General features: G+C 34.3%; 2 protein-coding genes across 3 annotated transcripts; one reads left to right on the top strand and one right to left on the bottom strand.

Annotated features, from left to right (window-relative positions):
• The first annotated feature begins 273 nt into the window (after nucleotides 1-273).
• On the top strand, nucleotides 274-5811 carry LOC132168019 (vesicle-associated protein 2-2). 2 transcript variants are annotated; one of them, XM_059579087.2, is made up of 9 exons: nucleotides 274-606; nucleotides 1183-1235; nucleotides 1808-1878; nucleotides 2106-2187; nucleotides 2673-2788; nucleotides 2857-3105; nucleotides 3429-3623; nucleotides 4196-4273; nucleotides 5396-5811. In XM_059579087.2, the coding sequence occupies exons 2-9, from the start codon at nucleotides 1187-1189 to the stop codon at nucleotides 5504-5506; spliced, it is 951 nt and encodes a 316-aa protein (XP_059435070.1). In that variant the 5' UTR covers nucleotides 274-606; nucleotides 1183-1186; the 3' UTR covers nucleotides 5507-5811. The 2 variants fall into 2 exon arrangements, with proteins under 2 accessions (XP_059435070.1, XP_059435069.1); XM_059579086.2 differs by having other exon boundaries at nucleotides 3423-3623.
• A 968-nt stretch (nucleotides 5812-6779) lies between these two features.
• On the bottom strand, nucleotides 6780-11787 carry LOC132180063 (sodium/hydrogen exchanger 1). The gene is made up of 14 exons (XM_059592915.2): nucleotides 11613-11787; nucleotides 10949-11282; nucleotides 10714-10832; nucleotides 9699-9796; nucleotides 9487-9546; nucleotides 9337-9383; nucleotides 9058-9252; nucleotides 8930-8976; nucleotides 8571-8637; nucleotides 8361-8461; nucleotides 8127-8228; nucleotides 7845-7983; nucleotides 7702-7764; nucleotides 6780-7618 (listed from the first exon to the last, which is right to left on the bottom strand). The coding sequence occupies exons 2-14, from the start codon at nucleotides 11114-11116 to the stop codon at nucleotides 7199-7201; spliced, it is 1626 nt and encodes a 541-aa protein (XP_059448898.1). The 5' UTR covers nucleotides 11117-11282; nucleotides 11613-11787; the 3' UTR covers nucleotides 6780-7198.
• Between the last annotated feature and the right edge of the window lie 4273 nt (nucleotides 11788-16060).

Here is a 16060-nt window from a genome sequence, read left to right as displayed (position 1 = left end):
CTTTTACCTTTATCTCACGTCACAATAAAAAACACCCATTCAAACGTTCTTAAAAAACCTTTCACACCATCATATAATACCAATCATCTCAAATAATTTTTTTTTAAAATATAATAATTATTCAAAGATTTCTTAGATTACCACGAAACTTAAGGATCAAAATTCTTTATATATATATATATATATATATATATATATATATATATATGGATTTGTTCATATATATTTTAAATTTAGTGGCTAAAAGCCGGCTAATAAGAAGCCGTTGGGGTTTGAACAGAGATTCTGAGAATGAGATTAATAAGTAACGGAACGCTGCGGGTGCAACCGCTCAGAAAAGACTGATCCCACTACGCAACCAACGCCCCGATCCCCCCACCTCACTACCTCTTTCTTTGCTTTCACTTCTCTCTCTCTCTCTCTCTCTCTCTCTCTCTCTCTATCTCTGCTTTTCCTTACGATATAGTCTTTCAGATCACCAACCATACACATCGCTTTCTCTCACTGTTCAATTTCGGTTTTCAAATTCAAAGCTAAAGGAGCATCGCGTCTCGTTGGCTTCGTCTCGCTGTGAGCGCGCTCTGATCCACATTTTTCCCAAATTAAGTGAGTTTGTCTCTCTGTACAGCTAAGTTGTTCTCTGTATTTGAGTGTTTTGTGCTCGTTCGATGCGTTTGGGTTTTCAGAGACTTTTATTTATGATTATGGAGTGTGAAGTGAGACGCCAAAGTTAGGGTTTTTGTATATATGGGTTTGGTGAATTTTTGATGAGTTTCTCTTTGCATATTGAATGGCCTTTTTTTTCTTTTTTTTTTTTTTTTTTTTTTGAAATGGTATTGTTTGACTTCTTTGCATCCAAAGGGCAATCATGAGTCCACAGTGGGAAGTAGTGCAACCATCATAACTATGTTAGATTTGTGTGTTTTAATGAAATGCCACGTTTTTTCAGTTACTTTTTGGGATGCCCAAACTGGCAATAATTAATTGGGATATACCTTTCTTTGAAAAACTATATACTATATTCTTTGTTTGTTTTATAATATAGAAGTTCAGAATGACCAGGCTAGTACCCTTCTTTCTTTTTTTTCTGAGTTTAGTGATATATTCAACACCATTTAAAGATTAAGGATTTTAGCAATGTTGTTTATTGATGTACTTGTGTTGATTTTTGGTGATTTATAGAGTCATGGCTACGGAGCTTTTGGAGATTCAACCACATGTGCTTAAATTTACTTGTAAGTATTTGACAAGAAATCTACATTTTTTTTTTGTTGGGTTCTAATATCTTGGACATATATAATCTTGTGATCCGGATATGAAGGTTATAGATTTTAAGGTATCAACTTCCATGGCATCCATGTAATTTCTTAATACATTTAGTTTGATCGCTTAGATTTCCTAATTTAGCCAGTGCAGGAACAGAGAATGAAACTGATATTCTGTTTGCATAAAACTCGTTACTCCTTTAATGGCTGTAGAGAATTTGTCTCAAATACAGTGTGAATCTCTGAACATAGGCTCACATTAGCCTGTGGAGTTGGGATTCTTCTGTGAAATTTCAAATGAACTTGATACGTGTGTATTTTTTTTTTCGTTCTCACCCAGTCATGTTGCTCTTGTTATGGAAAAAGAAATACTTTTCATATGTTAGTATATGATCTACATATTCCTACTATTGATTAGCTCAACCTGTCGCTTGGTTTGCAAAGCAGTACTTAGCTCAACTTAATCTTCTTCTTTTTCCCTGGGCTGGCATGCATTTATCTGAAAGTTTGTGATACTGACAAGGCTCTCTCTGTCTCTCTAGTTGAGGTGAAGAAACAGAGTTCATGCTCGATTCAACTTGGCAATAACTCCAATCAGTATATTGCTTTTAAGGTGATAAGATTAGTCATGTGGATCATGCAGTTTTTTTCCCTCGAACTTCTGTCTTTCTTTCCCATTTTTTTTTAAAAAAAAGGAAAATTAACTCTTTATAATAAAAATATCTTACCAAAAAAAACTTCCCTCAGTTTTTAATTTGCTATTATTTACTTGTGAAAAAACAAATCCAAGTGAGGAAACTTCGGTTAGATGGAAGTTTTGATGGATAGCTATGTTGGCAGGTAAAAACTACATCTCCAAAGAAGTATTGCGTGCGACCAAACACAGGCGTTATTAAGCCAAAAGCGACATGTGATTTCACTGGTATATGCCCATCATATCCTTGTTCTGACTTATTGCCATTGCATTTATAATAACCTTATGTATTTTGACATTGCCCCTTCTGATTGGTTTTTTCTGTTTATATGTATTTGGCTTAAGTTCTCCAATTAATATTTATACATACATATATATTGCTCATATAATACATCCAATTACTTTTAATCTACACAAGTGTGAATTGTATGAGCTATATTCTGTAGAACATAACTGAAACCTGCTTTGCTCTATTGAAAACAAGATAGTGATACCTAGAAACATTGTTTTGAGCATGTTAAAGAAGTCTTGACTTTATCGACGAAGCAGACAACCCAACCTAAGGTATACTGAACAGCAACTTGAAAGTAAAATTGGGATTAAGCTTCTGAAAAACTTGTTACCAGTGAATGATCAGTGCCTTTGTGTCCTGCCCCAAACATCTTCTATCAACTATAGTGGATCTTTCACTCTTCACTCTTTGGTTGATGTAGTTACTATGCAAGCTCAGCGTGTAGCTCCACCTGATATGCAGTGCAAAGACAAGTTCCTGATTCAAAGCACAGTCGTCCCTTATGGGACAACTGAGGAGGACATTACTTCTGACATGGTGAGAATTATGGTTGCCATTTAATTAGGTTCTTCTTAATTTAGTTAACCAATTTTTTATTTTGACAGTTTGCTAAAGATAGTGGCAACTATATTGAAGAGATGAAGCTAAGGGTGATCCTGATTAGTCCACCTCCTTCCCCAGTACTTCTACCAATTAATGGAGTATCAAAGCAAGATCCATCTTGTGAAACTACTTATCAAAAAAAAGATCCATCTTGTGATACTACTTATCAAAAAAAAGATCCGTCTTGTGAAACTACGGTGCAAAAAGATAGAGTACTGAGTGGAGTTGAAAACATACCTCCACCTCAGAGGGTAATACATATTGTTATGTTATCAGTTAAAGCCATATTATTGACTCAGCTCTGTGTGTGTGTGTATGTCAAAAATTGCTTGTAATCAAGTTGCAGGACATGGTTCATGAATACCTTGGTTTTGTACTGTGTGATATGGTTCATATCCATGTCAGCATTTTGCTGTGGTTATCAGCCAACTGTTTGTTGTGTCTGTGTTTTTAGAAAAATGTCATTTTGTAAGGACAGAGTATTTGATGTAACCACTTGCTTATAATGGAAAAAATTAAATAATTGTGTTGTGATGATGATTTTCACAAACCGTTATTCATTTTGTAGTGCCAGCTTGCTGAGGATGTCAAGGGGATTGAAACTGCTGAGGAAGTGGATGAGTTAAGAGAAGGCAAGCATATGGACTCAAGACCTGCCGTCGACGTGGAGGGATTGAAACCAGTGAAGAATGATGTTGATTTGAATATATCCAAGGATTTTGAGGATTTGAAATCAAAGCTAACTATGATGGATTCGAAACTTAGAGAGGTCAATTTTTCTCATTGTAGATTTAACTCAAACCTTGAACTGTGTTTTATTTGTCTTCTTGTCATGTGTTTTTGGGGGTAGAAATTCTGGCTTGACTCTTTCTAAGGACGGTTTGGGAAATTATCTGAGGTTCGATAGGTTGCATTTGCTCTTTGAGAGGAAAATTATGGGGGAAAATATTGATAAAGCTATATTTATTGCTTAATTAAATAAAGGTTTCGCTATCCAATGTATATCTGTTTGATATCTACTTGTCCAAGAAATATAGCTAACACCATATATTGTTGTCAACTTTGATAATTGTGGCCTGTTATACTCTAACAGGAGGTATTTCATGGTAAGCCAAGTCCTTGAAGGGTGGGAATGGCCTATCATAAGCCAATATGCACCTAATTTTATGGTAGAAAGATGACCCTGCATTATATGGCCCAATTCCAAATTGAGTTCCTCAATTTTATATGGCAGGAAGTTCCTACTACATAGTATTGTTTTTTAAAATCCACATTTCTGCATTTTATCCTGTTAAGTGTCAAGATGAAGGTAGTAATGAAGATTTGTGGAATTATTTGCAGGCTGAATCTACAATAACAAAGCTGACAGAAGAGAGGAGCATGACCAATGTAGAGAAGGATAGACTTACGCATGAATTGGTGAGTAATTCAGTTTCCCTGATCCGTTTCTATCATCTTGTTTTTCAAAATTAATCACTTTGGCCATAAGCTTATATCAACTTCTCTACCATCAGCACCTTTTTTGAGCCCAGGAAAAATGGTTTGAGACAAGAAGATGAGCTAAATGACACAAATAGCAATGGTCCTAGGTTCCAGTTACAACTTTTTCATTGAGTGATACATAATGGGAAAAAAAGGATAATTGATTCGTGATACTGTGGAAAGACTCTGGTTTTTTACAATCACAGAGCACGCCCCATGTCAAAACTGCAGTTTCACTGAATAATTTGAGCCTTGTCTATTTTTGGAATGGTTACTTGGAGCTTTTAATCTTTTGAAAAACATTATTTAATGCTATAGTTATTATTAACTCTGAGAGTTTCAAACTAGTTGTGGTTTCAAAGAAAATTCCTCTTCTTGAATATGTAATTAATTTTTGTCTTAAGTGCAATTTTCTTTTTCATACTAATCTCATCAATGGGTAATTAGTATTGTGATGTTCACCAGAGCCATTTGGTCGTGTCTTGAAAAATAAAAAGTGTGGCACAACTATTGAAAAATATAAATAAACTAATTAGTTTGGCACTATGTTATGTAATATGTGGAAGTTTATGCATCCCAACCCCATGTTTTTAATTTTTACAAAACCAATTTTCTTATTCCCATCCAGTTTTAAGTTTGACTTTCAAATATGACTTGCCTGCATTAAATCTTTGATATAGAATTACTAAATACCCTAACTTGCCCCAGGATGTAGTATGAAATTATTTATATTCAGTTGCATATGAGTAATTATGAGAATATAAATTATGCACTTCTATGTTGAAAACTACTCTTGGTTTCTGTGGTGTATTTGTTCTCCAAGCTTGCCAATATTAGCTAATTGATGTCTCTCTTTTTTCTTGCATTTTAATTAAGCGTTCTTATCCTTGTGACTACCACCGTTTGAATCTTGCTGCTTTTCATGTCCGTGCTAACCGTTAATTTCTAATGCTTGGGATACATAAAGGGAACACTTTGTAATAGTAAATTAAAACATTTATTCTGGTTCATAGCTGGTTGTTTCTGAATTTTGATTGTACCGGCTTTTCGGCTCTGCAGGAGGTGTTGAGTAAGAACAATGTGAGAAGAATTCAGATGGGCTTCCCTTTACTGTATGTCTGCATGGTTGCTCTTATCAGTGTGGCAGTGGGATACCTTATCCACCCATAAGAGAGAGGACTTCTGTGGCCCTGTTGCTGGACATTCTAGAACGCGCAGGTGATAGAACAAGAGGATCTGATTGTATGTTTATTAATTTTGTCTAACACCACATGTTTTAACCTCTTCGAGTTGTGCATGTAAAGAGAACTGGTCTCTTTAAATAAGAGAAATATCAGCATTTTGTTGATGCTTAGTAAAATGAGAAGCTTATGTAATGGCATAATGAGGGTTTTGATATAAGCCATGCTGAATATTGGTCTATGTTGGATGTTTGTGAATTTAATGTTAGAAATTTTTGTCACTGTTAACCCGAATTGGTCTGAATTTTCATGAATTTGCCGGTTTTTCTGCAATTACCCTCCCCTTATCTTCAATCACATTTGCAATTACCCTCCTAAACTTCAAGAATTCTTAATTTAGTATATTTATCTTTCAATTTAACCCATCCGTTGGGATTTTCCGTATCAAATTTTCAAAATATCATTCCTTTTTTTAGGAAAAAAAAATTGTAATAATATAGGCGTTGGTTAGGATTTAATGGAATTTGTAAAAGTACCTATGCTTGAATCTTTGATTTTTTTTTTTTTAAATTGAATTATATATATATATATATTAAAAAATATGAGTATTTTGAAAATTTTAATAGGATTTAACATAAAATTGGTAAAATTGAAAGGTTAATATAATAAATTGAGAGTTTTTTGAGTTTTAGAGGGTAATTACAAAAATGGCAACAATTCAAGTGAATTAAGTTAAATTTTCCCTCTCTTTTTATGGAAGAAATAGCTCTCATTATGATTTGAAAAATTAAAAAAAAAAAACCTTTAGTCGTACAAGTGGTTTATGTGTCACAAAGTGATTTCAGGGTTGTGTTTTTATTGGTGTAGATTGCATTTTCTCTATTATTATTATTTTTTATATAATGAATGCGTACGGAGAAATTTTTGAAATTTTGGAGCTCAAACTCTTCATGTCCTAATATGTAAAATATTTAACTGAAATGAATAAGTAAATTGTAGAGTTAGAATTCGAACTTATGACTTCAATAATTTTTTTTTTTTAAAAAAAAAAATTACTTCGATATCATGTTAAACCATCACAAGCTTAAGCTGATAATAAATAATAAATTTAATCATTTAATTAATATTATAACATGTTTCATATTCACTCTATTTCTTCAAAAACAAAAACAAAATAAAAAACAAATATTCACTTCATTTCTTTATAGCAGAATTACGTTACATAGCCACATATGACGATCAGGCACAATATGCCATGAAAAAAAAAAAACAAAAAAATTGGATATCAAAATTTTCACTTTGGTATACAATCAGTAAATATTTTCATGTAAAACAATCAGAAAAAAACTCGCAAAGCTATATACTGCATGTCAAGGACACAGCCTCTCTCTCTTCTTTTTTTTTTTTTTTTTTGCTTTTGCCAAGCAAGGACACATGCACATTGACAAGTGACAACCTATAAAGACACGAAAATTTTTAATCGCCACACGAAAATCAAATCACAAGCAGCCCAAGCTGAATGAAAATGCTGTTGCCGCCACGTATGAAATCTCTCCAATATTAACAACTCGCACACAGAAAAAGCCCATTCAACGCCCTACGTACCTTCCTTTTTTTTTTGTTGTTGCTGAATTTCATGCCCTACCTATCTGTTTCAGAAATTAGTACTTTTTCATATCTTTCAGTTGGAAGAAGGCCATTGAAGAACTTGTTCAGTTGGGGAGCCAGGAACAAAGGGTACAAAACCCCGGCCGCCAAAAACCGGTCGCATGAAGGCATCATCAAATCTCCGCCAATAATGGTGGACAGTGTGAGAAGGGGTGCTCAGAAGCATCCGCAAACTGGTTGGGCGGTGCACGTGTTGGGTGCCCTTGTCGGCCTCCGGATCATGTGCATTGCTTAGAAGTGGCACAGTGAAGGATTTTGGAGAAGATGGTTCGGAGGAAGTCATGCTGGTGACTTGTTTTGATTGAGGAAGCAAGATCCTCACGAGTGGTTTTGTAATCAATCCAAACACAACTGTGCTGAAAAGAACAACTGTGATAGTACTCGTGATCATGATTGCATTCCCATGCAAGTGAGTATGGCCTAACCTAGTAAACTGCATGCATAAAATAAAGAGCTCATCGTCATCATTCCAAAGCTACAGCCATGCATAGAAAAGGAAACTGTTTGATATTTTACCCGATTATAAGCGAGTGCCATAGAAACAGCACCACGCATAAGACCAGCCCACCAAATTGTTACCTGCAAAACAAAAAAGCAATACATCAATTTCTCTGAAAGCATTAAGACCATAAAAAGCAAGATTGCGAGAAGGATCATACTTGTTGCTTGAAAGTGACTCTCTCAGATGGAGAATTCTTTGTCAAGTTGGATAAGAAGGATAAGGGGAAAACAAAGGCGGCTCTTCCAACCAAAATCAGTCCCAGCAGAATTGAACTCACCCCAACAGATTTTCCAGGGCTGAGGGAAAAAAAGATAAACAAAAACAAAGCAAAGTTACTTTTACATTTACCGAAAGGTCACACTGACATTCCACTAATAGTCTACAACCAAGGTAGGTGTTTCATAGGAGCTAATCTCCTTCATATGTATTAACCTTTTACCTATCGCTTACAACTCTCCACTTCTCAATATCCAAGGCATCCATGCCAACATAAAGGAATATAAAGATCTCAGCAACAAATGACAACGTTGCAAAAGCATGCCTGCAAATAAAGAGAACTGAAACTCAGTGACAGTACTATAGCTAAGCTGGGATTTTCCTAAATGAAAACAAAATGAACAAGAATGTATAGCCACTTGCTAATAATAACATTTTTTAGGTAGATTAAACATACTTCGTAGTCACTCTTGAACTTTCAGTCACGTTATGCCATGTGTAGTGAGACATAACAATTCCACAAAAGAATACGGTGAGAATTGCACTTAAATAAAATAGCTGCGAGATAAATAAAATATTGATCGTGGTTAAACTGTCAGATTCCTTCTTAATGCAAGGACAAATAAAATGCAACAATAGGTGCCCCATAAGTGGAGGAAAAACTTACTTCAGCTAGCATATATGAAAGGTAAGCCATGAGTATCATAAGAGCAACCTCACGATCTGTAGAGTGCCTGTTTTGTTATTTGAAAAAGAAAAGCAATAAACATATGAAAGAACAACCTTAAAACACTAATGAATATTCCCTGTCATTTTAACTTGGCAAATAATAGCTTGAGGTCTATTCAAAAAGATAATAGCACACTCTCATTACACAAAACAGCAGATCAGCTGCAGATGAAGAGCAAACAAGTGATTGTAATTCACTTGCAGCTGCACTGCTGTGGCCTGGTAACTTTGTCTTTCTACACTTCCAGGTCCCAATTAAAGAACAATCAGGTATTTCCACAACATGAAAAAACAAACCTGCCAAAATAGAGCTTTTTAATCATGTATGCACTAAGCAGTCCAGCCTGCAAGAGATCAACAAAAAGTCATTAAATTATATTCAATCACAAGAGAGCGCATGTGACCAGAGAGCTAGAGAGACTTACTAAAACTCCCAGCATGGTGCTTGTGACAAATAAATACAAAAAGTTTCCAATAAACTGCCAAGCAATGCTTGAGTTGAAGTGAGACAGGTCAAAGCTCTGGATTGCATTGAAAAGCACCACTGATGTGGCATCATTTACTACGCCTTCCCCGAAAACCAGGCTGTATAGCAAAGGTGTCTCGTCCTGATTGAGCACCTGCACAAACAGAATGGATTAATTGTTTCTGAAGCTTCTCTTTCGTAAGTTGTTATAGTACCACAGCTTCATTGCCATTTTTACCTGCAAGGTGCAAACAGAATCTGTTGCAGAAAATATCGCTCCAATTGCTGCAATCAATTGAATGGGTTATAAGTACATAGGAAGGCAAGGTATGCTGAGAGAAAACAGAATGAAGAATAGTTCGTATACACAGAGTTACAATGACTATACCAAGAAAATCTCCTATCTTGAGGGGACCGATATCCATTTTCTGGAAAAAGTGTATAGCACCTACGCCAAAAAAAAAAAATCATGAATATACAATATAAACACAATAAGAATTCTGCACTCATCTACCCAATTGTATACACATTCTTCATAATTATAACATGGGAAATGCAAGTGATGAAGTTTAATTAAGGATATCATGTTACTGAGTGTACCAAATGATATGATGGCAAAGGATATCAGAGTACCAACTGCACCAAACAGCATTATTGTCATGAAGTTGCGAAAAAATTGTTTCTTCTTCACCTGGAACCTGGTGAGGAAAAAGAAGAAAAAAATCAGTCACAAGATTTTCTTCTCGATCTGTTTTCATTTTTCCTTGATGCTTTTCACGTGAGAGTCAAGAACGTTTCCTGCTTCCACTAATTCGTTCTTATCAAAAATTGCAGATGAAGAATATTATTGACAGTAGAAGCAGCCAAAATCCATAAAATTTATCCACCCCAAGGCTCGATCATTTTCAGTGGCAAATTAAAGTATGAAATAGATTCATCTGAAAGAGAAATGTGTTAATGTTCTTGGATGAGGCCGCCTATATTGTTCACGTTGTACGATTGGCAACCAAAATCTACAAAAGCCCTTCATTATTCTTAGTTCCTAGAATCACATGAATCGAATTGCAAATCCTGGCTGTTAATTAAATTTAACACAAATAAAAAAGAAAAAGTACCTTGTGTACGTACCCCTCTAACAATCAAGCAATTTGCAATTTTTCCGTACTTTCAATTGTATTGTTGCAATGTCTCCCAAATTATTATTGGGTTGCATTCTCCTTTTTTTTTTTTTTGCAAAAAATGACAAAAATATCTGTGATAAAAATAAAATATTTAGAAAAAATAAAGACAATTTCAGAAAAAGGGACAAATTCAGGATTTTTTTTTTTTTTTTTTTTTTCATTTTTTCCGTCTTTTTTGCGCAAAAAGGAAAATTGCAACCCAAATGATAGTTTAAAGAACATTGCAACAATGGAAAGTTCAAGTGACATTGCAAATTATTTGATCATTAGAGGGGTAAATGTACTTTTTCCAATAAGAGACCACAAAGTCACATTAATAAAACACCAGACAACTAAGAAAACAAACCTACAATACTAACAGCAAAGATTTGAATCCAAGGTAACCAATATTCTCATAGAAAACAGAAAATAAGACCAAAATTGCCAAAACTCACCCGGCATTGAAAATGATCGGCGGAAGAAGATAAATAAAGAAAAGATCTTCGCTAAACACTAGCAAATGCGAGCTTTTTCCTCCGGTAGTGAGCAGTATAACAATTCCGGTACTCAAACCCTGCCATCAAATTCAAATTCAAATTCACTCACAGACACACTAACACATACATATAAACACACATCGATGCATACATACGCGTGCGCATATATACATATAAACACATATATACTTACAATAGCAAGAGCAGTAATGGACTCGTTTATCCAGCGATTTTCCTCCAACAAGTGGCCGATGAGGATGCAAGCGCAGAGAAGCGCGACGAAGAGGTTCATGGAGACCACTGAGGCGTGATCGGAGGTCGTCAGCATCCCCAATTTCCCTAAGAAACCGTCCACTGCCATAGCAGCAGTACGCAGTAGTAGTAGTAGAAGTAGTCGTAGAAGCCAATCCAATTCACAATGATAAATACGAAGAAGAAGAAGAAGAACAATATTTTCTGTTCAGAGTCAATTTTCCAATTCGAAAGGCTTGGCGTTCGGATCTCTCAGCTGGCATTCCAAGCAAGCTCTACCAAATGAAACAAAAGGTGGTCAGAATATTGAAAAGCAAAGAGAACACATTCACACAAAAAACGCGTAGAAATTTTCTTCTCCTTTCCTTCGTTTTCTCATTAACCAAACAGAGAGTGATTTCATTTCCAAAAAAGAAATAAAGCTCGGAACTATAGCAGTTCAGTTTTTCGTACTACGAACAAATAAATGAAACGATCTAATCTTTAGATTCGAGAATTGAAGAAAACCGATCAACTCCTCCGTTCGAGCAATAACGCTGATTCGACAAATCTAGGAAGAGAAAATATCGGAGCATTAAAATTAGAGAGAGAGAGAGAAAATTTACAGGTCAGACAGTGAGAGAGACAGAAGGAGCGAGTGATGTGGGATGTGAGAGGCCGCAGAAGATAATTATATAAGACACGGAAGAAGCGTGAGGTTGGAAGAGAATCGACCGTTGATTGAGGGCGGTGAGCGTTATGATGACGGAAGCAACGGCGGTGATAATCTAGGACTGTAGTACGCAGGGTATGGGATAGTTGGATTTTGGAAGTAAATGACTAAATGGAGGCGGGGAGAGAGGGGGAAAAGGAAAGGAAAGGAAAGGGTGGCCCAGGGCCAGCGTGATGATTGTGTCGTCTAAAGAGCCACAAAGCTAGTACGTACATTTGTGGTAACGTTTTGGCTTTTCATTTCTTTCCCTTTTTGTTTAGCAAGTCAAAAACTTGGAATTTCCACAGTATTTCGTCGAATTACTCTACCTACGTACGTACCCAAATGAAAAGTAGAATTTGAATTTGTTTGCCTGGGACAAAATGTTGACTACTTAATTAATTTAAATTTCCTTTTACTTTCCTTTCCCTCCAAGTATATATACCCAATTGTATTTCAATATTTACGCTTTTGTCGGGACGACGAAGCATGTGGTAAGATTCTAATTTGTTTTGTCTTCTTCCACTAATTTCTTTCGTCCACTTGTAACGCAAGTAGAGGGGAGATGAAAGTCTAAAGGCTTCTCTCTCTCTCAATTCTCTCTTGGATTATGGGGGGGACAAATATCTCGTCTCTCTGGTGGCCTACAGTTTGATATCTCTATTCAAATTTTCACAATGTTGTTGGCCAATCGCAAAAGCAATATTATATACCCACCAAAAAGGCAATAGTAATGTTAAATGCAAATGTGCATATTACTATCTCATCTCTCATTTTATTGGATTGATTTTTATGGAGCGTTCATTAATCTTTGATTTTTTTTAGGGTAACTTTACTTTATATTTCTGAATTATTATTCGATTTGAGAATTCTTTCAAACTTCAAAACTTCTCAATTTCGACCCCTAAACTTTTAATTGCAATTAATTTCAACTCTCCGTCAATTTTTGTCTTTAAAACCCTTAAAAATATAAAAATACCCTTCAATTTTCTTTTTATTAAAAAAGAAAAAATTGAAAAAAAAAAAAAAATAGGTCACAAGGTGGCCCAACCGTGGGTCACCTTGTGATTTTTTTTTTTTTTTTGTTATAATACTTTTTTTTTTTAATTTGAAATTAAAGATAAATTTAAAATTTTATAAAAAAAGTCAGGAGTATAAACATCATTGTCTCACTTTTTTACGTTTAAAAATTGACGGAGGAGTTCAAATTGATTACAATTGAAAGTTCAGTGGTTCAAATTGAGAAATTTTGAAGTTTGTGAGAGTTTCTCAAATCGAGTGATAGTTCAAAAGTCTAAAATGAAGTTACCATTTAAAAAAAAAAATAAGATTTGATTCAAATATTGATTGACACTGTCACATCAGTTTAGTAGAATAAAAATATAGTATGTAACAAGAGAGACAGACGAAAAATAGACGTATAAACATTTTTCTTACTATAATATTATATACCATACTTTTATTTGACTTTGATTATGTTAAAAAAAAAAAAAAAGTATTCATCAAACAACAAAGAATATGTAGTACTACAAATTACACTTTTATTTCACTAGTGTCTTACCCTATTAATGTGGCAGACCGTAGTGTCAGTCAGTTATTAATTTTTTTTTTAAAACAAAAACAAATTTAAATGTTTGTTAATACGGATACAACAGTAAAATAGGATGATAATGAAATAAAAGTATAATTTTGGAATGCATTTTTCTTGACTTCCAAGCATCTTCCCCCGGCCCCCTATATTCAAAGGAGGATATCATGCATGAGACATATTACTCCACGATGTCCATTAGCAATGGTGCACCTCCTCAATGATCTGTCACATCCTTGCCACTGACGTCCTTCCAATCACAAACACGTGGGGCAAACGACCATTGATTTTATGAAGTTTCCAAACGACTATGAGCATTAATTACGTAGTCAATGGTTGCCATATTGTTATCAGCATCCCAAAAAGAAAAAAATTGCCCCATATCAAAAAGAGACTACGCATTACATCTTCTAGTGGCCGTTGTCATATCATTGCCACCCCCATATTAATAAAAAAAAAATCACATAATCCTTATATATATTCTCTCACATTACGATCAAATTGATTATGTTCCCGTTAAACTTTTAATTGTAATAATTAATGTTCCCTCTCAAACTATTAAAAAAATGAAAATCTTCAATTTTTATAAAAAATAATAATAATTTTTTTCTTATAAAAATGATTTTTTTTTTTTTTTTGGTAAGGTTTTTCCTAATGTTTTAGTATTTTTTGTTTTTATTTTACTAATGGTAGTTTTGTCATTGGGGGGGATAATGACAATGTTTTGATAGTTTGGAGAGACTTTGTCACAATTAAAAGTTTTTTAGAAACATTGTTAATTGAGTGGTAGTTTGAGGAGTATGTAGACTTTACCCTAAAAAAAAGTAACTGGAAGAAAGCGGTATCCATTAGAACTAGGGGCGGACCTAGATAGGTCCTTGGGGGACAAATGTCCCCCCAAAATTTTAAAATTATCTTTAAAATTTAAAATTTTATTCCTAAAATTTATGGATTTTTATGAAATGTCCCCCCCAAAACTAAATTTTTATATTTTGTCCTCCACTCTTAATTGTCCAGTTCCGCCCCTTAATTTAGAACCAAAGGACCAGGTATATATATATATATATATATATATATATATATAGTATGAGAGATTAATGCGTATGAGTCATGAGTGAATAATTGCAAGAATATGGAAAATTGTTGACTTGTTATCAGGAACAAGAATATTACGATTTGCGAACTACGTAGTGTTATTGATTGAGGGGAACAAAGGTTGAGGGAACAAAGTTAGTGCTACGTATTCGAGAATTTCGAGCAAAAGTATGATTTTTGTCTGTACGTAGATGCCAAATATTGATTTGAAGTTGATCCACCCATCATCTAAAACATTCCATTAAAAAAATACTCTTAATTTAACAGGAAAAAGAAAAAGAAATTATAATTAAAAAACGAAAACAAATCCTAATTTGAAAAAGAAAAACACAATCTTATTAAAAAAAGAAAACTAAAACATATATGCATAAATAATAAATCCACGTACAGTAATGTTCTTTCTCCTGCATCATATAGATAGCTTTTTTATATATATTTTAAACACGTGATGAACTTAATAGAAAGAGTTCATGATAAACTTTACACATAATTCACTATTTTAGTCAACGGTCTCTTGGTCGCTGTCCTGATCATCATCTTGACGCTAATTGTCCTCATGAAACTAATTAATGGCATAAACTAACGAAAAAGCCATTCCATGCTAGGCCTCTTTACGTAAGCGCCAACGTGAACAAATACATTACAAACGGTTTTTGAACACTAGCACTTTCTCCTACAGACTACAAGACTCGATATATATATATATATATATATATAATCTGAAAAGTTCTCCACGAATTGGATGACTCTTGAAATTTTAATGCACATTGTTCATATCAAATAGTTATTAACTGTCAGCTAACTATTTTTTAAGGCAGTTAGAAAAAATCGTTAATCACTTAAGGTGATGCAATTAACAGTTTTAAGATTTAAAAAAATAGCTAACTTCTAACCGTTAACCACCCATATATATGTATATATATATATATATATAACTCTAGAAGTAATATGGTATTACACTATTCTCTTTTTTTTTTTTCTTTTAAAAAGCGGTTATCAGAATCGGCAATTATTAAATAACTGATCGTAACCATCTTTTCACCCTTAGCTTAAGTCATCACCTAGAGATTAACCAATATACCATTTCCATGCCATGCGTCTTTACATGAGCGCAAAGCATGCCCGTGGTCCATATTATAACTATTTTCATAGAACTTACATGACAGTTTTAGGAAGCTTTTTGAATTTTTTTATTCTAACAATAAACAATTGGTATATCAACATTGTAGAATGTAGTATTTTTACTTATAATTATCACATAATTTTAATATTAAAACTGTGACATCAGTATTTCGAGTTACCGACACATTAACAATAATTTAGAAAGTTCTCCCACGAACTCGATCATACGTACAGAAGTCTTCAACGGCAAAAATAGAATCTCGAGGCATCATCATAGTATATGCAAAACTTTGAAGCGGGACCCTCCTTTACCCCCCACGCTGAAAGCAGCACTGAATCAATGTTTCCCACTTTCATCGGTTGTTCGTTGGTGGGTTGAGCTGTACGGCCCTGATCATAATCCTTATTTAAAAAAAAAAATTAAAAAAAAAATCTCTTTTCTTATGGGAAATAGTCTAGGGTTTAGACTGGTACGGATCTGTGGATACGTGGCTTTGCGGTACAAAAGCGAGCAGCCTTTGGTGCATGTTTTGGGCAGCAAGCCATGATAACCGACT

Source organism: Corylus avellana, chromosome 2, assembly GCF_965113065.1.
Source record: "Corylus avellana chromosome 2, dhCorAvel1.hap1.2, whole genome shotgun sequence".
Lineage (NCBI taxonomy): Eukaryota > Viridiplantae > Streptophyta > Magnoliopsida > Fagales > Betulaceae > Corylus > Corylus avellana.
Note: the sequence above shows the minus strand (reverse complement) of the source record. Positions and strands in the feature narration are given on the sequence as shown.

Bases quoted from the DNA above. Each gene is read 5' to 3' on its own strand.
- LOC132168019 (XM_059579086.2), top strand. From the start codon at position 1,187: ATGGCTACGGAGCTTTTGGAGATTCAACCACATGTGCTTAAATTTACT. The intron at 1,236-1,807 runs GTAAGTATTTGA...CTGTCTCTCTAG, and splicing joins ACATGTGCTTAAATTTACTT to TTGAGGTGAAGAAACAGAGT. The intron at 2,188-2,672 runs GTATATGCCCAT...TGGTTGATGTAG, and splicing joins AGCGACATGTGATTTCACTG to TTACTATGCAAGCTCAGCGT.
- LOC132180063 (XM_059592915.2), bottom strand. From the start codon at position 11,116: ATGGCAGTGGACGGTTTCTTAGGGAAATTGGGGATGCTGACGACCTCC. The intron at 9,547-9,698 runs GTACACTCAGTA...TTTTTGGCGTAG, and splicing joins CTTTGCCATCATATCATTTG to GTGCTATACACTTTTTCCAG. The intron at 7,619-7,701 runs GTAAAATATCAA...TTATGCATGCAG, and splicing joins TGGCACTCGCTTATAATCGG to TTTACTAGGTTAGGCCATAC.